The sequence below is a fragment of the Saccopteryx bilineata genome, chromosome 6 (genome assembly GCF_036850765.1).
Source record: "Saccopteryx bilineata isolate mSacBil1 chromosome 6, mSacBil1_pri_phased_curated, whole genome shotgun sequence".
Taxonomy (NCBI): Eukaryota; Metazoa; Chordata; class Mammalia; order Chiroptera; family Emballonuridae; genus Saccopteryx; species Saccopteryx bilineata.
In genome coordinates, this window is record NC_089495.1 from 146,965,314 (window position 1) to 146,988,426 (window position 23,113).

At 37.9% G+C, this 23,113-nt stretch overlaps 1 protein-coding gene across 12 annotated transcripts in view; it reads right to left on the minus strand.

The window, feature by feature from the left end:
- Nucleotides 1-567: 567 nt before the first annotated feature.
- The window catches only part of PUM2 (pumilio RNA binding family member 2), a 103,034-nt gene continuing 80,488 nt past the window's right edge, over nt 568-23,113 (minus strand). For 7 of the 12 annotated variants that reach the window (XM_066237889.1, XM_066237883.1, XM_066237881.1 and 4 more), the window contains 8 exons: nt 16,564-16,831; nt 14,243-14,372; nt 12,362-12,496; nt 8,383-8,520; nt 5,973-6,098; nt 5,622-5,743; nt 4,690-4,882; nt 568-2,490 (listed from right to left, as the gene is read on the minus strand). In XM_066237889.1, coding sequence (XP_066093986.1) covers nt 2,359-2,490; nt 4,690-4,882; nt 5,622-5,743; nt 5,973-6,098; nt 8,383-8,520; nt 12,362-12,496; nt 14,243-14,372; nt 16,564-16,831 — 1,244 coding nt within the window. In that variant the 3' untranslated portion in view covers nt 568-2,358. The remainder of the gene's footprint in view (nt 2,491-4,689; nt 4,883-5,621; nt 5,744-5,972; nt 6,099-8,382; nt 8,521-12,361; nt 12,497-14,242; nt 14,373-16,563; nt 16,832-23,113) is intronic. The other 5 variants (XM_066237891.1, XM_066237885.1, XM_066237890.1 and 2 more) reach the window with 1 other exon arrangement.

Genomic DNA, 23,113 nt, shown 5'->3' on the forward strand with positions numbered 1-23,113 from the left:
GGTAAGGATAAAGGAAAACCAGGTAGTATTCTACTGTGCAAATCTAGGAAAGTCACTACCAATCTCCAACAAGGACAACTTTGAGTCTAAAACCATGAGCTGAGTGATGTGGGAACAAGAGTTCGCCACGGGCCGAGACAGTCCGAGGCCGGCAGAACAGAGCCGAGGAGGGGGGAGGGGAAGAAAGCAGCTTCGCACTGGGGTGGGCACTGCCACTGCGACCTGGACATGATGAGGAACCAACCAGTGTGACCATGAGAAGTGACAGTGATGATCGTGGGATTTAATGGCCTCACTGTGGAATGCTGGGTTAAAAAACTAGAGTAACTCAACATTAAATATAAAAAAGTATGCCTGGCACCCCAAACTCGATGCCATTATTTTTAGGTTCATGACGTGAACAGCTAAGTGATAAAACCTTTATGTTCAATATTGTGCTCAGAAGACTGCTAATAAAAAATCCCTTACATGTTCACTCTAAAGAGAGAGCACGACTCATTAGTTTTCAGCACTAAGCATAAGTGGGTCAACATAAATGCTTTATACAAAATACTGACTTCAACAAAATACAAAGCACTTTCTTTATCTTTCAGAAACTGAATATACAAAGCAAGGTATTTTCCAAAATATTTTCATAGGCAAAGGATTAAAAATGATTTTAATTATACACATATGATCACAATTTTGCCTTAAAAAGATTGTTGGGAAATGTACATAAGGCCGCTTGTAAATGTACATCATGTTACTGTTATGTCTTATGTCCAGAGAAAAAATGTTATCATACAGATTTGCTCTTACTTGGGAGTAGGCTATCCAAAAATACAGTACTCTTCTGTACAAAGAAAAAAGTCACAGCACATTTAATAAGATGGAAAAAGCATTGGCCTCCATGGTAACCAAGTATCTGTCCAATACTTTCTATTATGCACAATTACCCTGACTTCTTGAAAGTGATCCAAACCCTAGCATGTCCATATTAACAGTCAACTATGTTATAAAAGAAAATAATTCTCACAATAATAAAAAGAAAGCTGGTTCATACTTCTGAAACCATATAAAGATAAAAAATTTTTAAAAAATCACTCTTGATTTGGAGAAATAAATTTACATTATACAACACTATATGCCAGGTCAAAGAGGGCAGGGACAGAAATGTACACTAAAACGCAAATATGTTTCCCAAAGAGATCAAACAAATTCCATTTACAGCATGAAGGTTTACAAATGTACACCTGTACAACCAAGGAAAGCAGTACTACTAAATTAGCAAGGCTTTTATAACAGACATTGAAACAAGATTTGCTTTCAAAGTATAAACTTACCATCTATTACTACACACACAATGCATATATTTATAGGAAGCAAAAAAAGCTATCTGAATATGTAATCATGCTTAAATGTTGAGCTATCAAATTCTCTGTTCAGTGGCTCCCTTTTCACCTCTGATTCCTACTTTCTGAATCTACTATAAAAAAGCAAAATAAAGCTCAACACTTTCTCAAAATGTCCTTGTAATTCTATAAGCAAAACAATATACAAATTTCCACTCTTCCTCATTGCAAACCAAACCAAAAAGTTACGACGAGACTTAACTTTCCGTTTAGTGCACTGGATGGAAGTGTCACCATGATTTTGATTTTTTTTCTACCTCTTACAACAATTACATATGTAAGTATATACAATACTTCTGTACATTGCCAGAGACGTTTTAGGGCAGTTTTTGTATTAAAACCACATCCACCATAAATAATGTAAGTTCTTTTCATCTCAAATCATTTAATTCTTGTCTTACTCGCTGACTTTTCTTGCATGATAGTTTGTGAATTACCAAAATACAACTTAACTTTCTTTTTAAAATATTAATAATATTTATGTAGTTGATTGTTAATCTGTTATAAAAGGCTTCACACAAAGGACAAAAAAATGACTATATTTCTATATACATCTCTATAAACCCGTTGTGCTATGGGGTCCATAGACCTACCAGATTGCAAGCCAGTTTACTAAAAGAATACTGTACTTTTTCCTTTAAAAACTATTTTTGTGACTTTACAAGGTAAAAATTTACAAAATATGTGACAGCTTTTTTTTTTTTGGTACAGTTACATCATATACAGGCATTCTGTGCTTTGCCAGCAATCAAATCTGATAGGTCTCCACTCAGGGCGAAATACAATTTATAATTCAGCACTCCCACCCCCCAAATATACACAAAAACCTTAAAAAATTTACAAATGGATGAATAAAGTCAATAAATAGTTTGCTTTAAAAAAAATTTTGAAGATTCATAGTTGAGTTGTGTTTTGATAATTCACAAGAAACGCTCTCTTCACATGATTACATTATCTTCTCTTCCCTTTACAGCATTCCATTTGGTGGTCCTCCAATAGGCCCTAGATCTGGGCTATTTTTCAAATAATACTTTTCCAACTTGGCCAGTATATGCTTCCCATATGTGTATTTGCGCAAAGTAGTAATGTGAGGTCGAATCTGAAAAACAAATAATCTGCTTAGGAAATAGTTACTTTAGTTTCTGATTTCTTAAAAAAGGGCCCCCTGTTTACCCGAAACCTATATACTCATGGATTAATGTCATCCTGTTAAATTTAATTTCCTGAACAAAACAAAACAAAAAAAGCACCCCAAATATAAGTAATTTAGAAGAACTGGAATTTCCAAATTAAAATCCCAAGTTGTCTGCAAAAGCAGCTCTGTTCCATGCAATCTCTCCAAAGCCCTCCTCTGGACACTGTCCAGCAACCAAGCCAACCACTGCTCGTGAACTGCCACATGCAAGTGGGAGGGAGGGGCTCCGAGCACAGCAGGAAAGGGTCACTAGTGAGCGACCAGTCTATGAAGGCACAACTTCACAACTTGAGACAGCTGGACAAAAATTTAATACAAAATAAAGCAAAAAACAGAAATAAGCAATCAGATGTGTAGTCAATATCTCACTAATAGGTTTTAACATATAAATGAAAGAAATTCTATCATTACCTTCACATTCAGAGTGGCAAAGATTTTTATAACTAATAACTGGTAGTTATGAGATCATGTAAAGCAGGCACCCTTTTCATACACTGAACAGATTTGCAACCTTGTACCGTTTGAGAGCAACTTGGCAGGATCTGCTAAAATGTAAGTGTATGCATACTTTGCACCAGCACTTCCACAACTAAACATTTACCCTACAAAAACAATCATGCAAAGACATTCATATAAAGCACTGATGATTATAGTGAAAAAATCAGAAATATACATGACACTGGTTGAGTAAGTGTGTAGTTGTTAAAAATGAGACTGAAAGTCTTTTAGGTATATATTTTTAAGCAGAAATACTAAAATTATTTTTTTATGACAGAGAGAGAGACAGGAGGGACAGGCAGATAGGAAGGGAGAGATGAGAAGCATCAATTCTTTGTTGTGGCACCTTAGTTGTTCATCGACTGCTTCCTCATATGCGCCTTGACGGGGGGGGGGGGGGGGATGCTACAGCAGATCAAGTGACCCCTTGCTCAAGCCAGCGACCTTTGGGCTCAAGCCAGCCATCATGGGTGGCTATGATCCCACGCTCATGCCAGCAACCCCGTGCTCGAGTCAGGGACCTCAGGGCCTCAACCCTGGGTCCTCCGCATCCCAGTCTGATGCTTTATCAACAATGCCGCCGCCTGGCCAGGCAGAAATACTAAATTTTTAAAATTAATACATCAAGTTGAAGAATTTTAGAAATCAGAAGGCCAAAAATACATGATTTTATTTTAAAAAAAATTATTTATTCATTTTAGAGAGGGGAGAGAAAGAGAGGAGGAGAGAAAGAGAGAGAGAAAGGGGGGAGGAGCAGGAAGCATCAACTCCCATATGAGCAACTCTGGCAAGCCCAGGGTTTCGAACCAGCAACCTCAGTGTTCCAGGTCAATGCTTTATCCATTGAGCCACCAGAATAAAGTCAGGCAGGCACTTTTATGATTTTACAAGATCACTTTCTCTCTATATAAGGAGAGGTGCAAATACGTGATATACTTTGTCCCATTTCTTAAATGAATAAATTTGAAAAAGATTAAGAGTATTTAAATATTCTTTCCTCTGGTGTTCTTTTTAACAGTAGGTTTTCCTATAGAACTTAATGATATCTTAAAAAAAATCATTCTAGGAGAAAGATAGAAAAACAGCTTAACTGATTTAAAACAAGCCAATTGCCTGACCTGTGGTGGCTTGCGCAGTGGCTAACGTACTGACCTGGAACGCTGAGGTCGCCGGGACCCTGGACGTGCGTGGTGAGGGCCACAGACAAGAAACAGCTGCTATGGGTTATACTTCCCACTCCCCCTACCCCTCCCTCTAAGAAAATCAATAAATACAATATTAAAAAACAAAAACCAATCAAGTTAACATAAATTCTATCTTTGGAAAATTTATTATGTTAGTGAGAAAATCTAGTTAGATTTTAAAATCAATGTTTGACCCGTGTAATAGTCAAATCAAGTATACCTAAATAAGCAGGAAAGCAAAGGGCAATGCTAAAGGTAGACAGATGAACAGATGAAAAGTGTGATTTTACTGAGCAGATCACCTTAAGAATTTAATGCCCACAGCTGCTCAAGGCTACCGCTGATTTTAGTCTTTTCCCAGTCGTAACAGGAAGAAGTGAAGGCCTAGGCAAATCAGATGCATGGCTGTGAAATGTACTACCTTGTGCATGATGATCTTCCTCTGAGCGGGTTCAGCCATGTCGATCATCTTCTGAATCACGTAGTTGGCGTACTGGTCCTTCATCATGGTGTATAAGGCACTGTGAGGACCATCATTCTGGCAGCAAACTTCATCAATCAGCAGAGCTCTCTCGGCACGGGACGCATGAGTAACACACTTCTCTACTACATTGCTGAGAATTAAAGTACACACAAAAAATGGTATTGCTGCTTTTTTCTTTATAGCCAATTTCCTTGACTTTTGAAGGAAATTGCTCAATACATTGAAAGTCACAAGAATCAAGACAGGAATCTCTTACAATTACTTTAAAAATTAATACCATAGGAGAACCTGTATTGGACTTCTGCAAGTTTAATTTTGGCCTCTTAAAATTGTAACTAAATTATAATTATAATTACAATTTTTAAAAGGGGAACTAGGTCATTAACAAGGTCTAAGACTCACCAACATGCACTAAAAAAATTAAATCTGCATTTACTAACAGATCTTGGGGACAAATAATTTTCTAACTACAGATTTCAAAAACAGAATATGTGGGCAAACTAATTTGTCATACAGATTCTTTTTTAAAAAAACTTTTTTTTAAATTTATTCGTTTTAGAGAAGAGAGACAGAGAGAGAGAAGGGGGGAGGAGCAGGAAGCATCAACTCCCATATGTGCCTTGACCAGGCAAGCCCAGGGTTTTGAACCGGCAACCTCAGCATTCCAGGTCGACGATTCATCCACTGCGCCACCACAGGTCAGGCTTGTCATATAGATTCTTTAAGAACAAAATCAACATTCTGTACGTGCTTTGAGTCTACTAAAGAAAAAATTATAGTCCAACATTACATTCTATATGCATTTCTGTGCTAATAAAAGCCAAAGAGTTGAAAGAACAGACCTTTGGAATTAGAAAATATTGCAATACCTGGCAAATTTGTGTTGACTCAGGGCTAAGACCTTTCCTCTGATTTCAGAAACAATTTTGCTCTTGTCTTCAGGTCGACCATGTTCCAATACATGCTGAATGACATAATTGCCATATTGATCCTAAGTATAGATATTTAAAAGTTATTTTCCTTAAGAATAATGATTATTCTTTAAGATGTTAATAATTTTTCTACAAATTCAGTAGTATATAATCAGGAGACAACACTATGCTTTTGCCTGTGTGTCTCTACAGTGCGTTAAGGAAATTATTATTTACAAAAAATAGAAATAAAAAACTGGAACCACTTTCAAAACGATACAAACCCTTCCAGCCCTGAGGAGAGTGTACCTGTACCAGCTGCTCCGTGTGCTGATGGAGCTCCTCCAGGACTGGCAGGGTCTGCTCCGCCGTGCAGTGCTCCAGGATGCGCTGGATCACTCTGCAGCCGTAAGGGTGCGTTGAAAGGACAAACACCTTAAAACAATTGGAAGAATTGAATGTCCATTCTCTGACATTTTTTAAAAGATCTATAAAAAAGACAGGTTTTTAAAAAAACAACTATTTATTGATTTTTGGAGAGGAGAGGAGAGGAGAGGAGAGGAGAGGAGAGGAGAGGAGAGGAGAGGAGAGGAGAGGAGAGGAGAGAAGAGGAAAGGGGAGGAGGGGAGGAGGGGAGGAGGGGAGAGAAGGGGGAAGAGGGGAGAGGAGGGGAGAGTAAAGAAGGAGAGAAAAGGAAAGGAGGGGCGAGAAGGGGAGGGAGAGGAGAAGAAAGTGAAGGAGAGGGGAGGGGAGGGTGGGAGGGAGAGTTCTGTTGCACTGATGCAGGATGGAACCCACAACCTTGGCATGGTGGGACGACGCTCTAACCAATTGAGCTACCTAGCCAGGCATAGACAGGTTTTTGTTTTTGGAGTTTTTTTGGGTATTTTTCTGAAGTGAGAAGTGGAGAGGCAGACAGACTCCCTCATGCACCCTATCGGAATCCACCCAGCATGCTCACCAGGGAGCGATGCTCTGCCCATCTGGGCTGTTGCTTTGTTGCAACCAGAGCCATTCTAGCACCTGAGGCAGAGGCCATAGAGCAGGGGTCCCCAAACTACGGCTCACAGGCCACATGCGGCCCCCTGAGGCCATTTATCCGGCCCCCGCCGCACTTCCGGAAGGGGCACCTCTTTCATTGGTGGTCAGTGAGAGGAGCACATTGACCATCTCATTAGCCAAAATAAGGTCCATAGTTCCCATTGAAATACTGGTCAGTTTGTTGATTTAAATTTACTTGTTCTTTATTTTAAATATTGTATTTGTTCCTGTTTTTTTTTTTTACTTTAAAATAAGATATGTGCAGTGTGCATAGGGATTTGTTCATAGTTTTTTGTATAGTCCGGCCCTCCAACAGTCTTGAGGGACAGTGAACTGGCCCCCTTGTAAAAAGTTTGGGGACCCCTGCCATAGAGCCATCCTTAGCGCTCGGGCCAACTTTGCTCCAATGGAGCCTTGGCTGCAGGAGAGGAAGAGAGAGATAAAGAAGAGGGGGGAGGGTGGAGAAGCAGATTCTCCTGTGTGCCCTGGCCAGGAATCTAACCCGGGACTTCCACAAGCTGGGCCGATGCTCTACCACTGAACCAACCGGCCAGGGCCCGTAGACGGGTTTTTGATGACATGCAGAACTAATTTAAAATAGAAGAGCAGGGAATTCACATTTAATATGACCATACCATGGGGTGCTCAATTTAGGGGTTAACAAATATTTTGATTAAAAGGAACCTAAATAGAAGATGGAGGGCATGTAATAATAAGAAAAAACATAGTGTGGGGTGAGGATATTGCACAGCACAATTAGAAACTATTAATTACTATGTATGTTACTAATTAGTATTTATTATCTTTTATTATATAATTTTAAGTTTTCTTCCCTCCTTTCCCAAGAAATTTGGATAACGTTGAGTTTACAACTGTAATAGAGGTTTATCTTTACTTCTTTCTTTCTTTTTTATGACAGAGACAGAGAAAAAGTCAGAGAGAGGGACAGACAGACAGAAAGGGAGAGAGATGAGAAGAATCAATTCTTCATTGTGGCTGCTTAGTTGTTCTTTGATTGCTTTCCCATATGTGCCTTGACCGGTGGCTACAGCAGAGTGAGTGACCTCTTGCTCAAGCCAGTGACCTTGGGCTCAAGCCAGGGACCTTTGCGCTCAAGCTAGAGATCATGGGGTCGTGTCTATAATCCCATGCTCAAGCCAGCGACCTTGGGGTTTCGACCCTGGGTCCCCTGGGTCCCAGTCTGACATTCTATCCACAGCACCACTGCCTGGTCAGGTAAGGTTATCTTTACTTTTTATTTAAAATTATTTTTATTTTATTTATTCATTTCAGAGAAGAGAGAAAGAGAGAGAAAGAGAGAGAGACAGACAGACAGTGGGAAGGAGCAGGAAGCATCAACTCCCGTATGTGCCTTGACCAGGCAAGCCCAGGGTTTCAAACCAGCAACCTCAGCATTCCAGGTCAAGGCTTATCCACTGCGCCACTACGGTCAGGCACTTTACTTCTTAAAGTAACATAATTCAACTCAGTTCTACTTCTCAGCTTCAAAAAAAATGAAGCTATTGACTGATTCTATAAAAGAGGCAGAAGTTAGTATCATTCACTATTTTGTAAATTTGTATATAAGTACTAGGTATTATCGTGTGAATTACGAAAAATGTGTTAACACTAAACATCTAAAATGCCCTGCTAACTAGATAGAAGCCAAAACTCTTACTTGTCCTTTGAAAGCATCAATGATGAATTGTAGTGACTGTGGCTGAACACATTCAATACATTTTTGTACAACATGGTTCCCATTCTGATCTTTCACACACTTGAGTACATGACCATCTAGCTCCTTTACCATTTCACTCTGCAAAAAAAATGACATTTAAATAACTGCCACATCAAACAATGTAACAGGATAAAAAAATACTGAGATGAGAACACAAGATATACTCAAAATTTTGTTTGCAATTTTTTTACATATACAAGTTTAAAATCCTCTCCCAAAGCATGATTAGACAAAACCAATGAAGTTGAAAATTATTTAAACATTTTGTAAGATTGTAATGAGAATTATACTTGCTGAAATATCACCTAGTGATTAACTGGCCATATTTAAACTACTGTGTTCACTGTGTGCATCTTCCACTCATCTTTCTCAGCTGGTAACAGAACTCACTCAGAATTTTTTCTCTATTAGCACTACCTGAGCCCATAATTATTTTAAGTGACTGCATGAGTCTATCAAGTGCGTGGAAAATGGTAAGAAATTGAACTCTTGTAGAATATGTGATTTAAAATTTTTCTTATTGAATTTATTGGGGTGAGAACTGGTTAATAAAATTATATAAGTTTCAGGTGCATGACTCTACAATAGGGATATGTGATTTTCACATCTCAATTATGGAAAGAAATTACTGTTGGACATTTTTCTTCTTTTTAATGATCTTATAATAATTTATTTTAATATAGCTTTTTTTTAATTTTAAAAATGATTATCTTTATTTATGTATTTTTTTTTTTTTGTGGCAGAGACAGAGAGAGTCAGAGAGAGAAACAGGGACAGACAGGAAGGGAGAGAGATGAGAAGCATCAATTCTTCGTTGCGGTTCCTTAGTTGTCCATTGATTGATTTCTCATATGTGCCTTGACCCGGGGGGGGGGGGGGGTGTCCTACAGCAGACAGAGTGATCCCTTGCTCAAACCCAATGAGCCCACGCTTAAGCTGGCGACCTCGGGGTCTCGAACCCAGGTCCTCCACGTCCCAGTCTAATGCTCTATCCACTGTGCCACTGCCTATACTGGGCAACAGCTGCCGCCGCCACCGCACTGTGGGTGAATCCAAAATAGTTGCTGGTTGCCATTTTGGCATCTTCCCCCAGCTGGCTGGGCACATAGGTAAAAGAAACTACAGGGCCTATGGGGGTCATGGGCTCAGCTGCTGAACTCTGAACTCTCACCCGCTGCCTCCCTCCTCAATATAGCTTACTTAGTAAATTAATAACTTTTACAGGAACAGATTTTCAGGAGATTTTAGATTTGTGCTCATAAAATGAACAAAAAGGACCCTTTTCAATATATATTTCTCTAATTACTAATAAGGTTAAACCTATTTATTGTAAACTTTTCTTACTAACTGCATTTTTTTTTTAAGAAATGATTTTTATTGATTTTAGAGAGAGGAGAGAGAGAGAAGAGAGGAGAGAGAGAGGAAAAAAGAGAGAAAAAAAGAGAGAAGGGAGGAGTGGGAAGCATCAACTTGTAGTACCTGCTTCTCCTATGTGCCTGACCCGGCAAGCCCGAGGCTCTGACCAGTGACCTCAGCATTCCAGGTCAACACTTAATCCACTGCGCCACTGCAGGTTAGGCATAACTGCATTTTTTTAAGCTAAGGTTAACATTTCTTCTTATAGGTAGCCACACAATAATTTCTGTGCCTTATCAGTGCAATAGTAAATAGTATTGTGAAGAAACTAAATACACAGTAGTGTAAAGGTATTCATATTTAAAATCTCTCACATGAAGAACTCAACTATATTCATATATAATTGTAAAGAAATCCTGTTAAGTCGAGATACAAAAGACGTTTGCTTAGAAACTAAACTACAAAATAAAATGTACCTTAAGAACTCAAATAGATAATATTATTCATTAAATGGTTCAGCTTACTCCAATTGCTTTGTATTTTCTTTCTTTCTTAAAAAAAATTGTTTTTAAGCGAGAGGAGAGGAGATAGAGACAGATTCCCTGCATGTGCCCCAACGGGGATCCACCTGGCCACCCCCACCTGGGAGGATGCTCGAATCAACAGAGCTCTCCTCAGTGTCCAGGCCTGCGCTGGAACCAATCAAGCCACAGGCCGTGAAAGGTGAAGAGAGAGATGGGGGAGCAGGAGGGGAAGAGAAGTAGATGGTCACTTCTCATGTGTGTGCTGACTGGGGATCGAATATATTTTCAAATATTAAAAAAATTTAAAATATATTTAAAGTATCTATGGCAGTTTAAGACAGCAGAGAAGGTCTAAGCTTGTATATAATCAAATTTGTTGATTTTTCTCCATTGTAACATACCTTCAATTACTTTTTTTTTTGAGAGAGATAGGAAGAGAGAGAGATGAGAAGCATCAACTCACAGTTGCGGCACCTTAGTTGTTCATTGATTGATTCTCATGTGTCTTGACCGGGGGTGCTCCAGCCAAGCCAGTGACCCCTCACTCAAGTCAGCGACTTTGGGCTCAAGCCACTGACCATGAGGTCATGTCTATGATTCCAAATTCAAGCTGGTGACCCTGCGCTCAAGCCAGATGGGCCTGTGCTCAAGCTGGTGACCACAAGGTTCAAACCTGGGTCCTCAGTGTCCCAGGCCATACTCTGTCCACTGTGCCACCATCTGGTCAGGCTCAATTACTCTCTAAAACTCAGAATTTCCACCAGAGAAATGTTATTTTCTCACACATTGTCAATACTGTAACTCAGGGGTCAGGAACCTTTTTGGCTGAGAGAGCCATGAATGCCACATATTTTAAAATGTAATTCCATGAGAGCCATACAACGATCTGTGTATGTTACGCATTATCCAATAAAAATTTGGTGGTGTCCTGGAGGACAGCTGTGATTAGCTCCAGCCACCCGCAACCATGAACATGAGCGGTAGGAAATGAATGGATTGTAATACATGAGAATGTTTTATATTTTTAACATTATTATTTTTTTATTAAAGATTTGTCTGTGAGCCAGATGCAACCATCAAAAGAGCCACAGGTTCCCGACCCCTGCTGTAACTAATGCTTAAATATCCACATCCACCACATATTATTGTTTTGAATTCCAGAATTTATTTATGTGGGTTGAGAGTCAAAGCTCATTTTTTCAAGCTTACTAAGAATATGGCTCAATAAAATAATTACTTCATTACTCTTATTATGTTTCATTGTAGTACTTAAACCAGTCATATACAAAATGGTATCTGGTGTTATGAATTTCATTTTAACAGTCTGTTTAAACTCATAAGAGAATCATACTAATTAGCGGTTTCAGTTTATTTAAAAAATCTAGTAGATCATTTTATCCTCATCCCCTACTCTCCTTAATACCCCTATTTTAAATAATTTAAAAAATTATTTTGATCAGTGACAAGATAAATTCCCACAGGTATATAATTCAAATTGCATTAATCCTTTTAACTTAAAATAGACTTTTCTATCCCACAACATGGTATATTTCCCATTTAATTTGTATGTATTTTCTCTCTTTTAGAGAACTGTAAAGAACAGGTTATTTTCCTGTTGAGTGAGATTTTTAAAAACTTTATATATATAAATTTGTACTTGACTTAAAAATTTTTATTCTTATGATGAAATATAAATACAATCCAAATAAACATTAGAAATAGTAAAATGTATTCCCAGGATGATGGAAAATCGAGTAAGAAGTGACAGCAAGAACACCCTGCAGCACTCTGCCTGCCCACAGCAGGCACTCAGACACCTGCATCTAGAGATGACAAGGTGAAGAGACGAATAAAGGGCAGAGCTAAGGTCTGCTATGTAACTTTTAATTAATAATTTACTATTTGAGACAGATTTTAAACAATCTTTTAGCCTAACTATAGAAACATTTAATATTTTACTCCAAGACCATTATGAGATAAAAAGAATAAAGTAATTTAGAAACTGAATAAAGTAATACAGAAATTTTGTCTTAACTTACAATTACCTGCTGGTCAGATGAAATAGACTCTAATGCTTTCTGAATAACACGGCAGCCATACATCTGCAAAGCCAAGGGTAGAACATGACCACGAACACGAGTAGCCAGGGCTAATTTTTGATCCAAACTCCCAAACTGACAGAGAAGAAAATAAATAATATTACTAAAAAGTGAAAGTAATATTACTAAAAAGTTACTTTGTTAAACTTAACCTACTGTTTACAGACTATTGAATTGATTTTTAAAATAGCACACTGGAGCGGAGCTATTTAGGTAAAAGCTAATTAATTAAGATAGGCCCAGAGATGCTTGAAATGATAACTGTATTGCTTTCTTTGGGGTTAAGTCATATTATCAACAATTTCCTTGATACTAACATATATCTTCACTTTTCATTTCAAACAAACCCTCATCTTTAATATAAATGAATCTAAGCTATACATTCAGACTAGTTCATTCTCAATTATATTCTGACATAAACTACAACACAGATGTTTAATTATAAGCTAATAATCAGGTAACACAAAATAAATGACACCTAAAAATCCAAATAAAGATTGTATATACAATTCACTGCTTCACCTAAGACTTCCTCTCAATGCTTTATAGTTTCAAATATTGATCAGGATTATATTAACCTTCCCTTTTAAAGTAGGCCCACATAATTTTAAAAATATTTCTGTAATTCATAAGGTATATAAAAATCAAATTACTGTTGTACACCTGAAACTAATATTGTATGTCAATACTTTTATCAAAACTTTTTTTGTGATGAACTATATACTATAAAATGTCATTTTAACCATTTTTAAGTGTATCCTTGAGTGGCATTATTTATATTCACACTGTTGTACAACCACCAACCACAATCTGTTCTAAATCTTTGCACTGCCCCAAAGAGAAATGCTGTATGCATTAAGCAGTAACTCCCTACCCTGCCTCCTCACCTCCGGTAAACCCTAATCTACTTTATGTCCTCATGAATTTGCCTAGCTTAGATGTTTCATATAAAAGGAACCCTACAATGTCTTTTGTATCTGGCGTATTTCACTTAAGCTTCATTCATGTTGTTGCACATATCAGACCTCATTCCTTCTTATGGCTAATATTGTACACATATACCACATGTTGTTTATTCATTTATCTGTTGGACATACGGGTTATTTCTGCTTTCTGGCTATTCTGCATAATGCTGAAATAAACACTTAGTATCTGAGTTCCTCTTTTCAAATCTTTTGGGTACATACAGGGTGGGGTAAAAGTAGGTTTATAGTTGTTCATATGGAAAATAATAAAATAGTAAGGAATAATACAAGAATAAACTCTGTTTCACATACTTACCAGTATAAACCTACTTTGCCCCATCTTGTATATACCTCGAAGCAAAACTGCTGGGTTGTGTGGTAATTTTATGTTTAGGATTTTGAGGAACTGCCAAAATGTCTTCCATAGCAGCTGAACCATTTTATGTTCCCACAAGCAATGTACAAGGGATCCAACTTCTTCACATCACATGCTGGTTACTTCCATTTTTTTTATTACAATCATCCTAACAGGCTGTAATCTCATTATGGTTTGATTTGTGTTTCCCTAATAACTAAGGATGTTGAGCTTCTTTTCATATGCTTACTAGCCATTTATATATCTTCTATGGCAAAATGTCTATTCAAGTCCTTTGTCCACTTTTTAATTGGGTTGTCTTTTTTGAGTTTTAGTTGTTCTTTAAATATTGTAGATACAAAATCTTTATCTTATATGATTTGTAATATTTCCTGCCAAGCTCATATATTTTTATGTGAAAATGACTCTTACCCAACTTCTAGAGCTTTCCTAAGCATTAAGCATATACTTGGACAGATATACAAATGTATGGGTGCTTACCTCAAAAAACTTTTGTATAACATAGTTGCCAAAAACATCTGTCATTAACTGATATGCTGCCTGTAGAATTTCATTAAACACCATCTGGCGCTCAGATGGAGTAGCTCTCTCTAGCTTCTGCTGGATGAACCTGTGTGGAAGAAATTTTCAATGCCACGAGAGCACACTGGAAAGAAGCCCTGCGAAATCTGTATCTGACTTCAGTACTGCACACTCCAATCCACACAATAATCATTCCCAGAAATAGGACTAACACATTTTCTACTGTTGACAGCCAAAGTAACACAAAAGAATAAAAGAGACCTAGTGTTTCTTTCTAACACCTTAATTTAAAATAACTACCCGTTAGACTGGCAAAAAGTATGGATATAAAGATGCTTAATCCTTCTTTGTTCCAGCTGCATTATAATCAATGAAAAAGACAATTACAAACATTTTACCGGTTATTCATGTATTTTTCATAATATACATACAATATTACTAAATATCTTTTTAGAACATAATAAAAGAAACTTAGAAATAAAGTTCATTAAATGCAACTGAATTCCTTATAAGCTACCCTTTGTGAGTGATAGAGGTTCATTTGCTACTCTTAAGGAACTTTCAACTACAGAGAGACAAAATTTATATGCAACTATTTAATCAATAACTTTTTTTTTTGTATTTTTCTGAAGCTGGAAACGGGGAGACAGTCAGACAGACTCCTGCATGCGCCAGACCGGGATCCACCTGGCACGCCCACCAGGAGCGACGCTCTGCCTACCAGGGGGCGATGCTCTGCCCATCCGGGGCGTCGCTCTGCCGTGACCAGAGCCACTCTAGCGCCTGGGGCAGAGGCCAAGGAGCCATCCCCAGCACCCAGGCCATCTTTGCTCCAGTGGAGCCTTGACTGCGGGAGGGGAAGAGAGAGACAGAGAGGAAGGAGGGGGGGGTTGTGGAGAAGCAAATGGGCACTTCTCCTATGTGCCCTGGCCGGGAATCGAACCCGAGTACCCCCGCACGCCAGGCCGACGCTCTACCGCTGAGCCAACCGGCCAGGGCAATAACTTTTTTTTTTTTTCAGTTTTACCCTGGCTAGGTGACTCAGTGGATTGAGCACTGTCCCAGCACACCAAGACTGCAAGTTCAATCCCCAGTCAGAGCATATACAAGAAGCAGCCAATGCATATACAACTAAATGGAACAATGAGTTGATGCTTCTCTTTCTCCCTCCACTGCTCTCTCTCAAATCAATGGGAAAATTAAAAACTTTTTTTTCCCCAGGTTTAGTGCTTGCTTTGGCAGCACACAGACTAAAAATTTCAGGTTTACTTTAAAACTATAAAAAGAAAAACATCTCAAAATTCATAAATGTGTTAGAATTCTACTACTATTTTCCTTTCCGTGCTGTATCTTCAGACCACTAATTCACATCTACCTCAAGCACCAAGCTTTTTAATAAAAAAAGTTTCAATTTGATTGTCACACTGAATATAAATCTATAAAGGAACACGAAAGTATTTAACTGGTTTTAAACTTTTTTTTATACTTGGTCTTAGCCCAAAAGCTATGAAATGATTTTAACTTATTTTTTTTAGACAATGTATATATACATCAGGGATGCTTCAAGTCCACAAATGCAATTCAGAATATTTTAAGAAAAATTTAAAGACAGTAAATGTATTCAGAGTCAATGCAATAAAAAGAATCCAATAAAAAGGCACTGCTATATTATAAAAAAGACTCATTATAGAAAACTGGAAAATCTAAAAAAATAAATTTAAATCTGTATTTTATCATTTATCTTACTAGGAAAGATATAAAACATATTGGGTATTTATTCTTTAAAAGCTTCCAACTTTTATGCAGATCAAATGATTCTTTTTTGTATTTTTCTGAAGCTGGAAACGGGGAGAGACAGTCAGATAGACTCCCGCATGCGCCGGACCGGGATTCACCCGGCACGCCCACCAGGGGCGATGCTCTGCCCCTCCGGGGCATCGCTCTGCAGTGACCAGAGCCACTCTAGCGCCTGGGGCAGAGGTCAAGGAGCCATCCCCAGCGCCCGGGCCATCTTTGCTCCAATGGAGCCTTGGCTGCAGGAGGGGAAGAGAGAGACAGAGAGGAAGGGGGGGGGGTGGAGAAGCAAATGGGCGCTTTTCCTATGTGCCCTGGCCGGGAATCGAACCCGGGTCCCCCGCACGCCAGGCCGATGCTCTACCGCTGAGCCAACCGGCCAGGGCCCATCAAATGATTCTTATCAAGAAAAATTTTGGCTTTTACAAGGTAACAATTTCTAAAACAAAAATGCCATGGAAAGTATTAAAATCATAATCACTTACCTAGAACCATGCTGGTCTTGAGAAAACTCAACTATGTGTCCAATCAAGTCTCTAAGCTGAAGGTTTGGGAAGCGGTTGTTTCTGAAATCTTCCAGTAATCTACTGCGGCCGGAAGGCATAATATCAGACCTGTTGTACCGAAGCCGAGAGGGAGGAAAGAGCTGGCTGCTGGAGCTGAACAGACTGGAAGTGCCCGAGGCACTCCGGTACTTCGCTTCCGCTCCAGGCGCTGCGGAGACATAGCGACCACTACCATTGGTCAGTCCTCCTACAACAAAGCAGCTGTGGTCAGCAAACAGCTTTGACAGTCACTCCTCAAATAAAATTTCCACTAAAACTTCAGTTAGTAAAGCAATATTCACTCTACTACTTCCTATATGTTATAAAAGGAAATTAAAACTACAGAGGAGAAATCTCACTCATTTACTTAATGTGTGTGTCTAGGAGATCCAGGGATAAAAAGACTAGAAAACGAGAGAAAAATCTGTATTTGTTCTTAGCAATTTAGTTTACAGCATAATTATAACATCGGATAACATCATACACAATACCTGTCTTTATTCTTGGAAGCTGGGTTTAAAATGTAATTATAACTAGTATCTTACATACTAATATCAATACCTAACTACCAAAACCACCAACAAAACTCCTGGTTACATTAGTAAGCAAGTTACAAATAACTAGTCAACTCAGGTTCTAAGCCATGAAATAGAGTTTGACTAAAATTTACTCCTAGTGTTAATGGAATTCTGAAGGCTCTCTGTACTTTTTAGGACTATATTTAAAAATGCATCAAGTTGTATATACTTATACGTAAAAAAATTATCATTTCTTAGCTAACACACTGATTAGTTAATAAAGTTAAACACCTCCCACAATTTAAGACAATAAATTCAAATTACACACTACTTAAAAATATTTTATTTAAAAGTATCCATAAAATACTATTTTACAGATAAAAAATCATAGTAATTAGTAGCATTTATTATTCCTAGAGGTCTAATACTGATCATTTAAGACAATAAGTAAAAATCCTCTTTAATTTACATCCATTTCAAACAAGAATAAAGGGTAATCAATTGAAACAAAAGTAAATATAAGAAGAAAACTGTTATTATATATAACCATTTAAAAGTACTTGACAGTGTCCTTTTAAAAAAGAAAACTGCACACTGCAGATTTAATGGTTCGGGTAAACAGAACCCACCACCAGCTTTATGCTACTGCATATCACCTCTGTGCAGAACAGTGCTGCATGCACAAGCCAGGCCACAGGGCAAGGACGTCAAGGACACACTGTCGGTGCAAGTTATACAGAGGCGTCAAGGCCAAAAAGAGTTGAAGGGACAAGGAGCAGTAAAGGTTATGATCCTGGAATGAACTGGGTCAGAACGCTCCATTTTATTTTCAGTCTCCACTGCCCTAGTTTTATTCTTCATTGAATTGCCCATCATCTGCGTGTGTGTGTGTGTGTGTGTGTGTATAATTTATTTGAATCCTCAGCCCCCACTCCAATTTAAGTGCCATAAAATTCTGTTCACCTACATGTCAGAAACCTGGTGCCTAACACAGTATCTGACAGTTACCATAAGTATACAATAAATATTCATAAATATTTTATGTAGCATCAATTGCCTAAGAGCCAGTTCTATCTTTCCCTAGAAGTGTGTCATTTAGCAAGCCATTTTATACACCAAAATCTCAAGTTCTCATGCTCATTCCAGTTCTACACAACTATCTCAGTGCTCCTATGTGAAATCTCAAAAAAGTGAAAGAATTCAGTGTCTTAGTACTGCCTCAAGTTCCTCACTATTAACCTTTCTAGTTTGCTATTACTATTTCTATTTACTATATACAGTTGCATTAACTGTTCACAACAATAAATGATCACTAGCCCATTCAAGTCTTTAACAACTCTTTAACCTTTTTGCAGGATAGGGGTGCTATAGTTATCATTTCAACCTGTTTTTACAATGATATTTTTCCACTCAAAGGGCCACTTTGATGATGTCCCTTTACACATCCTGCTAGAGTATATCCTCTACAGTATTCAGGGCAAGTTTTTTTTTTTTTTAACATCAATTTGAGAGAGAGAAAAGGGGGGCAGGGGAGGAAGAAAGGGAAGAAGGTAGAGTGTCAAACATGGATTTGTTATTCTACTTATTTATGCATTCATTGATTGATTCTTGTATATGTGCCATGATAGGGGAATGGATCTGTAACCTTATGAGAATGACACTTTACCCCAACTGAACTACCCAACCAGGGCCAGCCTAGTTTCCATGTCATTATTCCAAACCTGTTTCTTACACAAATGTCCTAGTAGTACTCTAATAGTTCATGTTTCGCCTTCTTATGATTATCTCTGTACTGTTGCTTATAATTACTTCAAACATAAAGCCTAATTTTATCTCTGTATTTTTAATGCACTAAAGATTTTCAACACCAAATTCAAAACACATACTTACCACAGGAAATGGCCAATTTCATTTGGTACCTTCCAAGTTTTCCTAGCCATATCCAACAGAAATTTCTCACTTCTACATATTCTTATAATTACTGTATTTTTAAGTCCATAAGACGCACCCCCCCCCCCAAATGGAGGGGGAAATGCCCATGCATCTTATGGAGCGAAAAATACGGTACATTCTATCAGCTCTTAACAGCAAACTCCGAATACACAGTGACAACTTAAAACATATAATACTGTAAAACTGCCTTGAGTTTTAAGAAAAATCTCAAAATTTCACTTCTAGAAGACTATTAGCATTTTCATTTACTAAAAAAATTTCACTCAGGACAGGATATCTTCCTTCCTTACAAATTAAGAAGCAGTTAAAACTCAATTTATAATATACATTAAACATTTTAAATTTGGTCTTCTAAACACTGAAAGTATGTCATCCAAAATCTATTTGGGGATTGAGGGGCATTCTACAAAGTAACCAGTCTATAATCTTCAAATATGTTGAGGTCACTTGATAGTATTATGGAATATCATTGTTAATTTCCTTGGCCCCCTTTGATAAACGTGGTTCTATTTTTAAAAATGTCCTTATTTTCAAGAAACATATACTGATTTGTAAGAAACATTATGCAACTCCCTGTCGAAAATATAAGTAAAAACTGGGTGTGAGGGGTGAGGAAGATGCAGAGAGGGGAGAGAAAAATGGCAATACAAATGTGGGAAATAACATTTGGAGTATCTAGGTCAAGAGTCTGATGGAATTTTTTTCATATTAGTGTGATAACTTTCTCATAAGTCTGAAATTATTCCAAAATTTGTTAAAAACAAACATAAAAACTGGCCCCCTATATTCATACCACTGCTGCTGGTAGTTGAAATGCTGACATGTTCTTCATAGTGTGTGTTAAAGGGGTAAGAGCCCTTCAGTTCATCACTGACACCCCGTATCAGTCACCACATCTTAACCACTATCTGATTAAGTGTACGGGACATGAAAATCTGTACTATTATTTCACAGATGAAGTGACTATGATCCATAGTGATGTGACTTTCAGCTAGTCAGCCAGGACTCTTAGGCCAGAGCTTATCAGACAATAGTACACTGTCCCTTATATGCTATTTATGTAGTTACCTTTCAAGCTCATTTATAAAACTGAAGGAAAGTAAATACCCTACAATTATCCTAGTACAAATAATATTATTTTACCAGTTTTCATTTACTTCCCTTGGCAAGTTTTAGAATCCTTTTCTACTAAATATCAGGATTTAAAAGATTTAAAAATACTAGGAAAACAGGGGAGAAAAACAATGCAACAACTGAAACAAACACAAAATAAATTAACTTGACCAATCTTTTTACTTTTCATTATATTCCACCTCTCTAGGATATGAAATGATAACTTCTCAACCTGCCAGATCTGTGTATTCTTTGAAAAATATAGATTCCTCAATCTTATTTAAGACCTACTAAATTTATTATTGGTGAATATTAAAAAAATATATACCCAAGGGTTATTCTGATAGAGGAGTTGGGAGGTTAATGAATTAGAATCAAGATACTTTAAGGTTTCATGTTATAGCAAGTTGTCAACTACTAATTACAAATAAAAATTATAATCTGAGTAGATCTTGGATTCTGAAAAGAGTACAACAACATACAGGCTTAAGCAGAGCCTGTTTCAGAAGGCAAGGCTTTTCTGGAAAGGTCAAGAAATGGAAATATGCTAATGAAAGATGACCAGTTAGGTGGAGCAGGCAAAGAATCAATGGTATAAAATGAACTTGGCAGCTGAAAAAAGTTGAAAAAAGAAGACAGTCTATTTTAATTTATGGCATTAAGTTTAGTCACCTCTAACCCATAAACAGATCCATTTAGTACTTTTAGTTTAGTATTTCTTCTCTGATAAGTTTCCAAAAAGAAGTCTATAGAACTGAATTCAGCCTAGGCTAATCTGCGTTGTTAGTACATATATCTATATGTTGCTAGACTTCAATGGGGAATTTTTTTTTTCATAGCAGTGCTTCTCAACAGGCACACAAATCACTTTGGAATACTGAGTATACATTTCTAATATTAAAAACTGTAAGTTTTCACCCTTGCCAGGTGCTCGGTTGCTTAAGCATCCTTATGAAGCACAGAGGTTGCCAGTTCAATCCCCGTTTAGAGCACATACAGGAACAGATTGATGTTCCTGTCTCTCACTCTCTCCCGTTCTCTCTCTAAAAATCAATAAAATCAATCAATCAATAAAAACTGTAATTTTCAAAGGACAACACTGGTCAAACCTCTGTCCAGAGTCATGGCATCTCATTTTAAATAGGTTTTATGTGTTCAACATAATCAGTTTCTTAACATAGTTTACAAAGCCCATTTAAAAAATATTCAAAATTGATACTATGTGCTAGATTCTGAGGATCCATGGTTATGTACTATTTTGAGAAACAAAAAGCAACAATCTGATCTGTGAGCCTAACTCAACCTAAGTATCTGCACATTAATATGGTCCTGCTATCCTCCTTCAGACAAGAACTGTTTTTAAAAAAGGCAGTTACCACCAGACCAGGCGGTGGCGCAGTGGATAGAGCGTTGGACTGGGATGCAGAGGACCCAGGTTCAAGACCCCGAGGTCGCCAGCTTGAGCGTGGGCTCAACTGGTTTGAGCAAAGCTCACGAGCTAGGATCCAAGGTTGCTGGCTTGAGCAAGGGGTTACTTGGTCTGCTGTAGCCCACGGTCAAGGCACATATGAAAAAGCAATCAATGAACAACTAAGGTGTCACAGTGAAAACTGATGATTGATGCTTCTCATCTCTCTCCGTTCCTGTCTGTCTGTCCCTATCTATCTATCCCTCTGACTCTTGCTCTGTCTCTGTTAAAAAAAAAAAAAGGCAGTTACCATTTCTTGAGCATTTATTTTTTTTAGTGAGTGAGCAAGACTGACAAGAAGGCAGAGAGATAAGAAGCATCAACTCATAGCTGTGATACTTTAGTTGTTCATTGATTGCTTTCTCCTATGTGCCTTGACCATGGGGTTCCAGGTGAGCCAGTGACCCCTTGCTCACACCAGCGACCATGGGGTCATGTATATGATCCCACGCTCAAGCATGCTCAAGCTGGTCAGTCCGTGTACCGAGCATTCTTTACTGGGCACTGAGATAGTAAACTGCATAAAATGCTGTGCTGTGGTGAACTATGTCCCCCCGAAAGTCTGTCTTTTGTTTAAGCCACTCAGCTGTGGTCATGTGCCTCAATAGCCTCAGGAAACTAATACAGATTTTGGTGTTAAGAGTGGAATGCTATGTTAACAAATAACCTAAAGCCTGACCTGTGGTGGCGCAGTGGATAAAGCATCAACCTGGAAATGCTGAGGTCGCCGGTTCAAAAACCCTGGGTTTGCCTGGTCAAGGCACATATGGGAGTTGATACTTACAGCTCCTCCCCCCCTTCTCTCTCTCTGTTTCTCTCTCTCCCCTCTAAAAATGAATAAATAAAATTAAAAAAACAAAAACAAAAAACAAATAACCTAAAAATGCAGGAGTGCCTCTGGAATTGGGTAATGGGTGGAGATAAGCAGGATTCTGGGGTTCATAACAGAAAAAGTCTAGACTGTCTTGAAGACATGTATGGTAGAAGCATGGATATTGAAGAAAATTCTGGAGAGGGCTCAGATAGATAGAAGAAACATAATAAAGAAAGATTCTATTATCTTGGAGAATACACATATCATCATGAATAATGTTGGTAAAACCACAAATGCATACTAACGCTTCTCCAAGTGAGACCTCAGAAGGAAATGAGAACATGCTATTGGAAACTGGAGGAAAGGCCATCTTTGTTATAAAGTGCAACAACTCCGCTGAAATATGTTATGCTGGGTTGTAAGCAGAACTTGTATGGGATAAACTTGGACATTCAGCTGAGGTTTCTAAGCAAAGTGTTAAAGGTATGGCCAAGGTTTCTCCTATTTACTTATTGTAAAAATAAGAAAAAAGAATTTGAAGAATTGTTTAGCAAAAGGAAACCAGCACTTGAAGATCTGACAAAGTTTTAGCTTATCCAGAGACGAGGAAGCAGAAACAATGAA